This window comes from Anguilla anguilla, chromosome 9, assembly GCF_013347855.1.
Source record: "Anguilla anguilla isolate fAngAng1 chromosome 9, fAngAng1.pri, whole genome shotgun sequence".
Classification (NCBI taxonomy): Eukaryota; Metazoa; Chordata; class Actinopteri; order Anguilliformes; family Anguillidae; genus Anguilla; species Anguilla anguilla.
Window position 1 is genome coordinate 8,153,066 of NC_049209.1, and position 12,731 is coordinate 8,165,796.

The 12,731-nt window shown below is 47.4% G+C and overlaps 1 protein-coding gene across 1 annotated transcript in view; it reads right to left on the reverse strand.

Annotated features, from left to right (window-relative positions):
• LOC118235834 (breast carcinoma-amplified sequence 3-like) overlaps positions 1 to 12,731 on the reverse strand; it is a 173,661-nt gene that overhangs the window by 98,885 nt on the left and 62,045 nt on the right. The window contains exon 16 of the mRNA XM_035433682.1: positions 4,770 to 4,920. Coding sequence (XP_035289573.1) covers positions 4,770 to 4,920 — 151 coding nt within the window. The remainder of the gene's footprint in view (positions 1 to 4,769; positions 4,921 to 12,731) is intronic.

Below are 12,731 nucleotides of genomic sequence, written 5' to 3' on the forward strand. Positions count from 1 at the left end.
TGATGTGTAAGAGCTCTCAATCTCTACACAAAGGAAGCGCTGCTGTAGGTTCTGTCATGTCAACCAAACTGGTGTATAAGTGCTATAAACATTGGGATGGAGCCTTGACTTCTTCTCCAAACCACACCACTCTCACCCACAACCCCCCACAGTACTGGTATTAGAGGACATGCACTGTACAGAAAAGCCTAAAGCAGACAGTGGGATGATTTTAGCCTCAGTTTGTCCTCAAGAATAATCATTACACAATTAGCTTTCTGCATCGCGCTCATGAATTGTGCCAGCGTACTAGCTAGGCATCAAAATCAGCTAAGAAATTAAATGGTAAATGGACTGCATTTATATAGCGCTTTTATCCAAAGCGCTTTACAATTGATGCCTCTCATTCGCCAGAGCAGTTAGGGGTTAGGTGTCTTGCTCAAGGACACTTCGACACGCCCAGGGCGGGGTTTGAACCGGCAACCCTCCGACTGCCAGACAATCGGTCTTACCTCCTGAGCTATGTCGCCCGTAGCTATGTTTTCTTGGCAATCATAAGGCCCCTTCATATCAACTGAGTATCGTTTGAATGCCATAGCATACCTAAGTATTGTTGCTGACTATGTGCATCGGTTTATGACCACAGTAGGCTCTTTTTCAAAGGGATACTTCCAACAGGATAATCCACTATGTTACAAAGCACGCATCAACTCAAGCTGGTTTCACAAACATAACAGTAACTTCAGTTTACTCCAGTTGCCTGTACAGTCCCCACATCTCAATCCAATAGAGCACCTTTGGGATGAGGCGGAATCGGAGGCTTGCAGCATGAATTCGTGGCCAAATAATCTCCAGGAACAATGAGATGAGATCGAGTAAGCATGAGTCCCTGCACATGTGTTCGTTTGCATATATCCATGTGTGTGTGTGCGTGTGTGCGCGTGTGTGTGCGTGCGCGTGTGTGTGCGTGCATGCGTGCGTACATCAGTATGGGCATGTATGTGAGTGTGTGTGTGTGTGCGTGTGTGAATGTGTTTATGAGTATTGGGCATGCGTGTCAGTGTGTGTCTGTGTGTGCGGGTGTGTGCGTGTGGATGTATGGGCAGGCGTGTGCGTGTGGATGTGTGTGCGTGTGTGTGTGTGGATGTATGGGCAGGCGTGTGCATGTGGATGTGTGTGCGTGTGTGTGTGTGTGTGCGTGCGGATGTATGGGCAGGCGTGTGCATGTGGATGTGTGTGCGTGTGTGCGTGTGTGTGTGTGTGTGTGTGGATGTATGGGCAGGCGTGTGCATGTGGATGTGTGTGCGTGCGGATGTATGGGCAGGCGTGTGCGTGTGTGTGTGTGTGTGCGTGCGGATGTATGGGCAGGCGTGTGTGTGTGTGTGTGTGTGTGCGTGCGGATGTATGGGCAGGCGTGTGCGTGTGTGTGTGTGTGTGCGTGCGGATGTATGGGCAGGCGTGTGTGTGTGTGTGTGTGTGCGTGCGGATGTATGGGCAGGCGTGTGCGTGTGGATGTGTGTGCATTAGCAGGCCAGCGTGCTGACAGTGGGTGCGGGGGAGGCGTGTGGGGTAAGCCGGGTGTGCGCTGAGCAGCTGGTGTGTTCCTCTGCATGGCGTGCTGTCTCCCAGGATCTGCGCACACAGGTGGAAGTTCAGCTGTGTGACTGCGGCGCCTGCGCAGACGGGCTGCGTGAAAACAGAGCGCCAGCCGCAGGGTAACGTAACCCCCCCCGCCCCCCCGTACACACAAACACAGGCAGGGGCAGGGGCAGGGGCAGGGGCAGCCACAGCGGCGGACATCCCTAAACACTACAGTCGGCTACATGCTGTGGGGAGCGGTTTTTAGGGTACAGCAGTAATAGAAGGGGGCGGTTTTTAGGGCTTTGGGGTGCGGCGCTAATAGAAACGGCGTTAGCGCAGCGCGTTAGCGGGCCGGGCGTGCCGGCGGGGAGCTGGCGGTACGAGCGGAGGAAGACGGATCTGAGGGAACAGATGGCCGACGCAGCGCGTCCTCTGCGTGCGTGCCGGAGACGGCCTCCAGATGTGCTGGGCTCAGCCCTGCAGCCGGGGGCGGGGGGACAGAGCCAGGCTTTAACCTCCAGGACATGGGGGGGGGGGGGGGGGGGGGGGGGGGGGCTTTGTTATGGCCTCGCTCTCTCTCTCTCGCTCTCTCTCTCGCTCCCTCACACTCTCTCTCTCACTCACTAACACTCTCTCTCTCTCTCACTAACTCTCTCGCTCTCTCTCTCGCTCCCTCACACTCTCTCTCTCTCACTCCCTAACACTCTCTCTCTCACTCTCTCTCTCACTCACTAACACTCTCTCTCTCTCTCACTAACTCTCTCGCTCTCTCTCTCGCTCCCTCACACTCTCTCTCTCTCACTCCCTAACACTCTCTCTCTCACTCTCTCTCTCACTCCCTCACACTCTCTCTCTCTCTCTCTCTCTCTCTCTCTATTGCTCCCTCGCTCTCTCTCTCACTCCCTCACACACACTCTCTCTCTCTCTCTCTCTATTGCTCCCCCGCTCTCTCTCAGGGCCCGGCGTGTAAGCAGGAAGCGCGCGTGTTAATTTGCGGGTCACAAAACGCCCCGCCGGGCAGAATGAGGACAGAGATGCAGCAGCGCAACGGGAAAAAAGAACTAAATTAACACACAAATGCTCACAGCCAATATGTGGGGGAACAGGAAAGAGATTTACTTTCTTTATCATTACCAATTACCATAAAGATAATAATTACTATTACTCTTTATTATTTTACTGTTTTATTTATTTATTTTATTTATTTATATTTTGCGAATTACGTTTGTTATCTGTTCAATAGCTCCATTACCATGCATATTATTTTTCCTATATGTATTTTAAAACAGGCCAAGCCAAAAAAAAAGCTAATCAACAAAACAGAGCAGCACTGAGAGAGGGAAAGAGAGACGGAGATAGAGAGAGCGAGAGGGAGAGGAAGAATGCTGCCTGACGCTGTGAGCAAATGCATTGGTGTGAATGTCTCACATGAGCACTGCCATAAAGAGGTCAGATCAGAGAATCCACAGAATAAAAAAAGGTCAGATGCACAGCTCATGAGCTCCACAGTGCCGTGCGATTCTGTCCTCCCTATCACTGTGTGTTCTTAATATCGCCCCACAAAGCCATAAAGGTCATAGGACACAGACTCAATCTGCATACCGCCTCTGCGCAATGATGCACACCTAAATAAAAATTACACTACCAACAACCCAAATACCAGCAAAAAAAAGACACCGTAAATATGCTATTTTACAATAGATTACCCACCCATCCCTAGAACTGGAGCGGCGTACAGCTACGGGACATTTAATAGTGCAGAACAAGAGAAAAAAGGGATGATGTGGGGCGGAGCTGGGAGCACAGAGCCAGCAAGCTGTTTCGCGTGCGCTAGGCTAAATTCTGCGCGGTCCGGGACGGATAAGCAGAATGCCAAAAAGCTGAAAAAAAGAACAGCGGAATAAAACACAAGAGACAGGTCTGAACACCGGAGGATGACCCCGCTGTCTTTCGAAGACGCAGACATCCAGGTGATTTAAAAAAGGTTGACAAAAAGAAGACATGTTTACAAATCTAACGGGAAAAAACGTAAGCTCAAAAATCCATTCAGTAAAAAAAAAAAACCTAACTCACACAAATGTTTTTGGCAAACGCAGCATCTGGTGTCTACCAAATAATTCCACAGCCGAGAAAAAAAGCTGGCAGTCCTATGAAATAGGATAATTATTATCGAAAGGTTAGAAAAAATATTACTTTAAAAATATTATTTTCTCTCAGAGAGCTGTGTCTTAAAACCCCCCAAATCCCTTGTTTCACTGCCATCACCTGCAAAACACGTGTGAGCTGGATGCTATGCTATGGATTATGTCAGTGAATACATACAATTTGTTTTGTGAATGGTATGCAGATTTAAGTCATATTCCTCATATTAAAGAACAAGTTCCTAAATATTTTCTTAGGCTGTGCATTTGGCTAGGTATGTGTCCAGCAAGATTATCCATGTACCCCATTATCTCGTATACACAGTTCAGAACCAGAATCTCTCTGGACCGAATTTGGAATTTATTAAGCTGCGGTTTATATCAAATAAAAGACTGCTAACGTATTATTTATTTACAAATCCAAACACGTATTCTGTTTCAAAACAAAATCTGTAATTGAACAAAATGACAAATTATTTGTAGGGCTTGTTCTGTAGTTATTTGGCCGTGAAAAACCACAATTATGTACATATATATATGTGTGTGTGTGTGTGTGTATATATATAATATTTACATGTGGTTTAAAATGCACACTCAGCTTTTACTCAAGGATATTTTCATGCACTTTGGTTTCACCATGTAGGAACTACAGCCTTTTTATACACGGCCACCCCATTTCAGGGGGTTTGTCAAAATGAGAACCAGAGTTGTGCCAATGAAAATCAAGGAAGCCATTAGGAGGCTGAGGCAGGTGTGGATGTGTCAGTGACTACAATACATATATATACATATATATATATATATATATATTGTGCCTGTGTGCCAAGAATATTAACAGCAACTTGGTCAAAACATTTTGTTTTGAAAATACGTATTATTTTATGCTAATTATTTTTGTGGCTGTTTTGCTACAGCCGTAGGCGTGCGTACGTGGTCACTGCACACGCCGCAGTGAACAGCCCTGCAAGGTGACTCAGAACCAAAGACAAGCCCTGCTGCTACTGGATCCCCGGGCCCCCCTTCAGGGTTTAACCCTCGGTGCGCTGGCTGGCTGGCTGGCTGGCTCACCCCGTGCGCTTCGTGATGGTGCCCAGCGTGACGGGCTGCTTGATCTGGGCGAGCGGAGGCACCACCGTCAGCGTGGGCAGGGGAGAGAGGCCCGGGTTCCCCGTGGTGCTGCTGGTGAAGCTGCTGTACGTCTCCTGGTTACCGAGCTTCACTGGAGGAGGAGGAGGAAGAAAGGGAGAGAGCGAGAGAAGGGGGTAGAGAGAGAGACACATTTGCTTCAGATTTGCAATCTTATGTCGTCAGTCTGAATATCCAGATGACCTTGAGTCACATTTTTTTAAATACTGTTTTTCATATATTATAGCAGATTACTTTGTAAATACTGCATACGTTTAAAGCAGTGACACACGAGAGCGGTATGAATTAGCTTTTTTATTTTTTATTTTAAACACCAAGCATTTTAAAGAGGTGAAACTGAAAGAATACAAAAAGACATTTTATTTTTTGCATTCATTCAAACATTTTATACAAACGGGGGCTTCACAAGACTTGCACAGCCATTTACAAAGAAAAAAAAAAACCCCTGTGTGTGCTTTCTTAAATTTATTTTTTATTTAAACTTGCAGAATAATTCTCAATAAGAAAGCCACCATGGTCATAATTCCGCATTTTCTGAGGGTTAAAAAATGAGCATGAAAAAATGGGAAGAAATGTCTGCTGATGAAGAGCTGAAGCTTTTTTGCAGTGGGGAAAAGATGTGACCATGCGGCCCGTCCCTGATTTGAGGGACTACAGCAGCCTCTCCAAACAGCACGCAGCGATTCTCGTTCAGTTACCAGGTACGTGCAGGCCAGCAGACCTTTAGACCCTCACTGAAGGTGGCTGAAGAGTTCCTCTTGGGGCACTGAGACAGAACACACAGTATCAGCGCTACGTCAATAACCCAGCCTGGACACTTAATCTACAATCCTCCTGCCCCTCAACCCTGCACAACCACCGAACCACAACGTACACAAAACAAACGCTAACAAGGAAAGTTCTAAACAAATCAAAACAAAGGTCCCGAATGACCCCTCTGTTGTATTTCAGAGCTCCTTTCAAAAACAGAAACCAAATGATGAGTGAGATCATAGTCGAAGGAGAGAGAAAACAGCTGAGCATGTAGCGCACGTGGAGCCGATCAGGAGACACACATCCCCGCTATGGTCACTGCTTTCAGTCCCCAGTCCGCATTGACAGTACATGACATACCGTACAGCCAGCTAGCATCACCAATACTCCGATACAAATTTAATTAACTGCATAATCAACTATATTCGTCAGAATAATCGAGGGCAGGGGACCTTTATCCTGGATCATTTTTGACGGTTTTTTTCTAAGGAGAATCTAAAGATCAAGACGACCCTTGAGAAGAGGCCGAACACCTGCTTCATAGTCCAGCACAACCATTTTAAGATCCACTTTTTTCCCCAATTCGGGGAACAACTTTCTTACGGTAATTTTGCATTGCCTTTTTAAAGAAAAGAAAGTGTTCTGTTGTTTTACAGTAGTACACATTTACAATACACCTTGCATAAAACACGACTTATAAATAAAATTACTTTGTTGAGTCTATATATTAAAATATTTAAATATGAACATAAAACATGGCAGGGGCCATACCTTTCTGAAGCCACAAGTGAACAGGCAGGGTGGTGAAAGAGACAGGAATATCCCACAGCCCCTTTTTTAAGCTCACTGTAACTTTAAGCTGCAATCCTTATTTCAGTAAATTACAGTCTAGGCCATTTGCCTGTTCTCATCATAAAAGTTTTATCTTCTGTTGTTCTACAGCAGTGCACATTTACCCGTTTTTATACACTACTCCTTGTAAAAAAAATATGACTTCATAAAATTACTTTGTTGTGTCTATTTATATCTATTTAAATATTTATGTTTATAATTAAAATACACTTTGCATATAATTTTGGCTCATATTCACCGTAAGACAAAGGCAATCCTTTCAACAAGACCACAGTTTCACCTCAGAGAAAACCAGCGCTGTTTCTCCGGTTTCTCATTGAGGTTCCTAATCAGTAAGGGCTTTCCCGACACTAATTACTACCTTTTAAAATGAACACAGATATCCGTTAACACATACTTCAGTTACGTCCTTTCGAACTCCATCCTATGTCCAAAATCACACACGTAATTTGGCAAAGACAAGGTCCCTCCTAACAAATGTGAGTTTCGAGTCCTTTCACTCGCTCCCTTTCTCCAGAGGCTTTGAGAAAGGGACTCGATTGTCGTTTTCCTTTCCCCCTTTTGTTGCATAAATAAGGGGTAAAAGGCAATGGCTGCAGACTGAAGAGGAAGAAAGAAGAAAAAAAAACCCCACATAGAAACGACACAAACAACAACCCCTCCGAAAAAGAAAAAGAAAAAAAAGAGCCAATCACAATGAAAGAAAGCGCTCTGTTTGTCCGGGAATCAAAGCACTCAGGGCGGACGTGCACCGACGGTTTGGGGGGGGGGTCGGGGGGGGGGGGGGGGGGGGGGGTTTAGATCATTAACCGCTTTCCCCCGTCTTCGGCTAATACTGTGAAATGCCTGCTTTGTGGCGAATCAAAGAGAGGCCATTTAGGCCTTGCGCCGCTCCTCTCCGAAACGGAGCATGCGGGGCCGGGGGGGGGGCGGGGGGGGGGCCAGCGCTGGAGAGGGGCTCTCGGGCCTTTCAGGAGGCACCGCAGCGGCAGCGCCCCGCCGCCCTTTGTGCCGGGGACCGGGGGCAGAGAGGAAGAGGAATCCGCACAGGAAGCAGCCTGAAAAGCCATAATGGTGCTTCAGACGCAGCGAGCGTAAGACGGGAGGGAAGGAGGAGGGGGGGGGGGGGGGGGGGGACCTTAATGAATTTAGCATCTTTCCGAGAGGACACTTCAGCTCCGCGTCTCGACTGCCTTTAACCGTCTCGCGCCCGGGGGGCCGGCGGTGGGCCGCCGGCGAGCGCCGTCCTGCGCGGCCGGAGATACGCCCGCTCGCCCCCTCGCCACCCTTGCCCTCTCGCCCGCTCTCCCTCTCGCCTCCTCGCTCGCCGCCGACAGATCCGGCGGTCTGGCCCGGGACAGCGGCACCACCGCAGCAGCGGAAAAGGACCAGCCCGCTTTCCGTCAGTCCGCCATGTAAATGGATGGTAAATGGACTGCATTTATATAGCGCTTTTATCCAAAGCGCTTTACAATCGATGCCTCTCATTCACCAGAGCAGTTAGGGGTTAGGTGTCTTGCCCAAGGACACTTCGACATGCCCAGGGCGGGGTTTGAACCGGCAACCCTCCAACTGCCAGACAATCGGTCTTACCTCCTGAGCTATGTCGCCCCAATGTCCTTGTGTAAGTCACCCTGACTGAGAGCGTCAAACAAGTAACAGCAAATGACGCTGTGAGAGCGTTGTGCTGCCACAGCTAAGATGACAGTGGGGGGGGGGGGGGGGGGGGGGTGCTGCCATCCATACGGTGCCCTAATCCCAGGGGTGGCTGGGAGTTGCATTCCCCCGTTACAGCACTAGCTACACTAGGATCTCATCCCTACCTGTGACTGACTAAGGTGAAATGCATACATAAGGAGGGCTTGTCCTTTCTCCAATAAAGCCAAAACAAAAAAAGATGACGCTGGTTATAGCCAATGGGATTGATGGTCTGCGTTGTGATGTATGCCTGAAATAACCACGGTGGGACAGACAGGGGTTAAACGACCTTTTGACGCGGATTCGCAACAGCCCCCGGCCCAGCCGCTACCATCGCCTGACCTCCCCACTCGTAACTGAATAACCCCCATAAATGCATCTCTTCCAACTTATGCAGATCTTACGACCGGTTCTACTTTTTAATAAGTGCATTTAAGTAAGTGCCGTTTAAAAAAAATAATAATACAATAAAAGGAGCACTGCGTAAATCTGAGCAGTCAGCGTTAATACGTCCTTCGGGGGGTTTAAAACTACCGCCTGCTTTTCGCTGTAACCCGAAAGGGTTTAAATTGAAAGCACCTGCAATAGCGACTTTTATAATTCATTTCACAGTTAATAAGAGAATAGAGATCTCACAAAAATAATTGGGAAGAATAAAGATGCAGAGAGTCTGAGAAGATGCCGAGTTGAAGCTTGGGAATAACTACAGGCCTTGAGACACGGACGCTTCTGACGTCTTCCGTTTCCAGGGCCAGCGTTCACAAGACGGACACCGCGACAGACAGGACTTCTTTCTTTCATTCCCCGCTTTCTGGCCGGTCCAAGTTTCCCAGACGTGTTTTTTGGTAAGGGAGAGAAGTGCACAGGAGGCAGAGATTAAGGTGGAGGGAGCGGTGGGGGGGGGAGGCGGGGGTGCGCCAGGAGAGGGAGAGGAACAATGGCCGCCCCGCTGCACCGGGGGGGGGGGGGGAGCGCTGTCATGTCGAGCTCGCTTGTGTAAATTCCCAGAACCATCATTATTAAAACACTCACTTCCAGGGAGGGGGGAAAAAAGGGAGAGAGAAGGAGGCTGGGAGGGCGCCCCGGACCGAAAAAGCAATCCCGGAGGACAAAGAGAAAACAAATTAAAATGACCATTATAAAACACAGATGCTGCAAAGAAAATAAACTCGGCCAGATTTACCGTTTTTTTTTTTTTGAAGAAGAATAAATCGGGACATTTGTGGAAAAGACATCAGGGACGATTCGCAGGTAACACCGGAGTGAGGCTAAGACTCCATTTCACAGACCTGTGTTTTTTTTTTTTTTTTTCTTTTTTTTTTTTACAGAATCCGCTCCCTCGCTATTTTCGGACTCCGAGTGGGGTCAAGCCAGCCTATGAGAACATGGCAGGGGGCCAGACCTTGCTGAAGCCATGAGCGAAGGGGAAGGGTTAGGGTTAAAGAGACAGGCTTCGCGCAGTTCCGAACATCCCACGGCCCCCTTGCTCAAGCTTGTCAAAGGTTACTGTACCTTTAAGCGGCATTCCTTATTTCAGCCCTAGGTAAGTGTCTGCTTCTATTCCAGATGCTACTCTGCTCTTCCCATTTTGTGGACCAAATTTTGGATCAAAGCTTAATTAATGAGTATAATTGTTGTCAATTAGCAAATTACGCCTGGCTACGTGTTCAATGCTGGTCTGAGCACACTGGCACAAACCATGGAAAAACTGTGCTTTAGTAAAAGAAGAAGTTTAGTACTCTTAAAACTATTATCTGTGTCCTTTCTTCTGTTGTTATTTCCTGGGGCCATTTTTCATCAGTAAAAATGCATTTGAAACTTTCTGACAATGAGTGGTAATGAAATTATGTGACCGTCAGTAATTTGAAATATAAGTATACAAGCCAAAACAAAAAACGGTTTTCTTTGCATGAATATCATCATTTCATATAGAAAAATACTGGACAAAGAAATACATGTTCAAGGTGGTTATACAATTTCCTGTAGTAAGATACATTAGACTGCTCAATTACTGTATGTAGGTAATATGTATAACTAAGACATATAGGAAGCTGCAATGATTATTACTTTTAGCATTATATTCAGCACAAATTATTTCTCCATTTTTCTTTTATGTTGGCATTTAATTTATAACATACTACATGTATTATGCCAAAAGGAGAAATTGTTAAAAAAAATATTGTATTAATTGTCAAACTCCATAATTCCATTATTTGTGCCAGTACGGTGTGTGTGTGTACATAGAGAGCTCCATAATGTTCGGGACAAAGATTTTTTTTCTTGATTTGGCTCTGTACTCCACAATTTTAGATTTGCAAACATGCACATGTAGTTAAAGGGCAGATTCTCAGCTTTTATTTATTACACTTTATTTTTAAACATTTTGGTTTCACCATGTAGAACCATCAGTACTATTTATACATAGCCCCTCCCCCCCCAATTTCAGGGCACCATAATGGTTGGGACAAATGGCTTCACAGGTGTTTCTGATTAGTCAGGTGTGTTCAATTGCTTTTTTAGTGCAGGTATAAGAGAGCTTTCAGTATCTACTCTTGATTCTAGGCTTTTGATTGTCTTTGTCTGTTATTGGCATTTGTCAACATGAGGACCAGAGCTGTGCCAATGAAAGTCAAGGAAGACATTATGAGAAATTATGAGAGGCTGGGAAATAAATTTTAAAAAACACAGTCAGAGACATAGGCCAAACACTGGGCTTAACAAAATCAACTGTTTGGAACATCATTAAGGCAAAAGAGAGCACTGGTGAGCTCAGTAATCACAAAGGGCCTGGTAAGGACAGGAGAGGTCTTCCTTAGCCTACCAGGCCCTCCGTGATTACTGAGCTCACCAGTGGCAGTGAAGCAGTGAAGACAGGGGACATACACCATTCGCATTGTCTGGCAATGCCACTGCACAGGGCCAGGAGGTGAGTTACAGGCACATCTCACTACCCAATACCTTTGACTCATCTCAAAATGCAGCCAGCGAGCAGCGAGCCTATGGACTGGAATGCATGCGGAGATACAATCACTGGCCTCACCATGTGGCCCTGATCAAGAGGCAGTAATCTGATAATGGCAATTTACTTAAGACCAAGTGGTAACCAGACTGAGCGTTCAAGTCATGAAAAGAATTTTAGCAACGGAAAGCACGAAAACTGTAACATTAAGGCCATAAGGAATTCAGGGATCCCTTAATTTGGCCGAGGGACTGAATTTTGGTCCAGTGTCTTCCTCTATATATCAGTTACACAGACCAATTCTGACAATGAGTTGTTAGTCAGGAGAGTAGTAACAAGCTCTTACAATTGTCAGCTCACAGAGCACTTTGCAAGTCGGTCCATGGGGCCGGTGTGGGGAGGGGCTGACGTTGATCAGATGTTTGCCACCAGCGAGAGAAAGCTCACGGTTCGCTAATATCACTGTCCTGTTTTTCCTGGGAGAAAAATCAATTCATTTAAGAGCCTTAAAGCGCCGCTTTTCCTGCCATTTACAACGCGTTCGCATCTGGCCGTCACCGCGGCGACTGAAATATCAGATCGAGCGACTGCGGGCCCCCCGGGGCCGCGCCGTCCCGCCGTCCCGTCGTTCCGGGGTGGGGCGGGGAAGCGGCGTAGCCGGGCTCCGGCCCAGACGGCCCGCGGCCCCGGGGACCAGACACCCCGGACGGGGGAGCGGAAACGAAGGGGTCCTGCCGGGAAGGCGCTGCTGCGTGACCCCCCGAGTCTGGAGGGAGGGAGAGAGGGAGCGAGGGAGGGAGGGGAGGAGAGGGGAGGAGAGGAAGTGGAGCCCCAGGCAGGCTCAGCCAGAGAGTTTAGGACACTGGGGGGGGGGGGGGGGGGGGCAGACGTCTCATGGGTGGGGGGGGGCCAAGAGACGCCCAGCGGGAGCAACACAAACGCTCCCAAACACAGAGGAAGAGGAGGACGAGGAGGATGAAGATAAATGAAATACGGCAGGGGAAAAAAAAGACGATTCTCACAGAAACAGCACTGGAGAAAACGACCCGGTCCGGGGTCAAGTTCATCCTATAAAACAGTACGAATTTAGAAAAGCGAAGCGCGCAGAGAAATAAATGGCGCTAGCTGGACGGGTGTGTTGCAAACACTGAGAGATAGGGAGATGGCCTCCACCATACACAGAGAGATACAGAGCGAGCATCACGCTCAGGGACATGTGTGATTTGTTTTAACGATCCTCCGAAGGTATTCGTAAAAAAACTTCAGGCCATCCCTTACGGATCCCAACAGCTGTTTAAACACATCCGCGGTACTAAAATTGTCTCCATTTATACAAAGTAGACTTCAAAGAAAAGAGAAGGGGGGGGGGAGAAAACTGTTATTTATATAACTCACAGGCTCGCGAGTTTTTTTTTCACCAGAAGGACGTGTCCTCTTTTAATGAAGTGTAACACAATACAGACGTTTCCTTTCGGATTCAGACGGCAGTTTTATCCAATGACAGTGCTGACGGGCTGCCCATCGCGGCTGCGATTGTGTCACGGCACTGCCTGGCCCTGCGTACCAGCCAGCAGTGTTAATAATACGCTCGCTGCATCATGTCATGTTTAATTAACGAGACC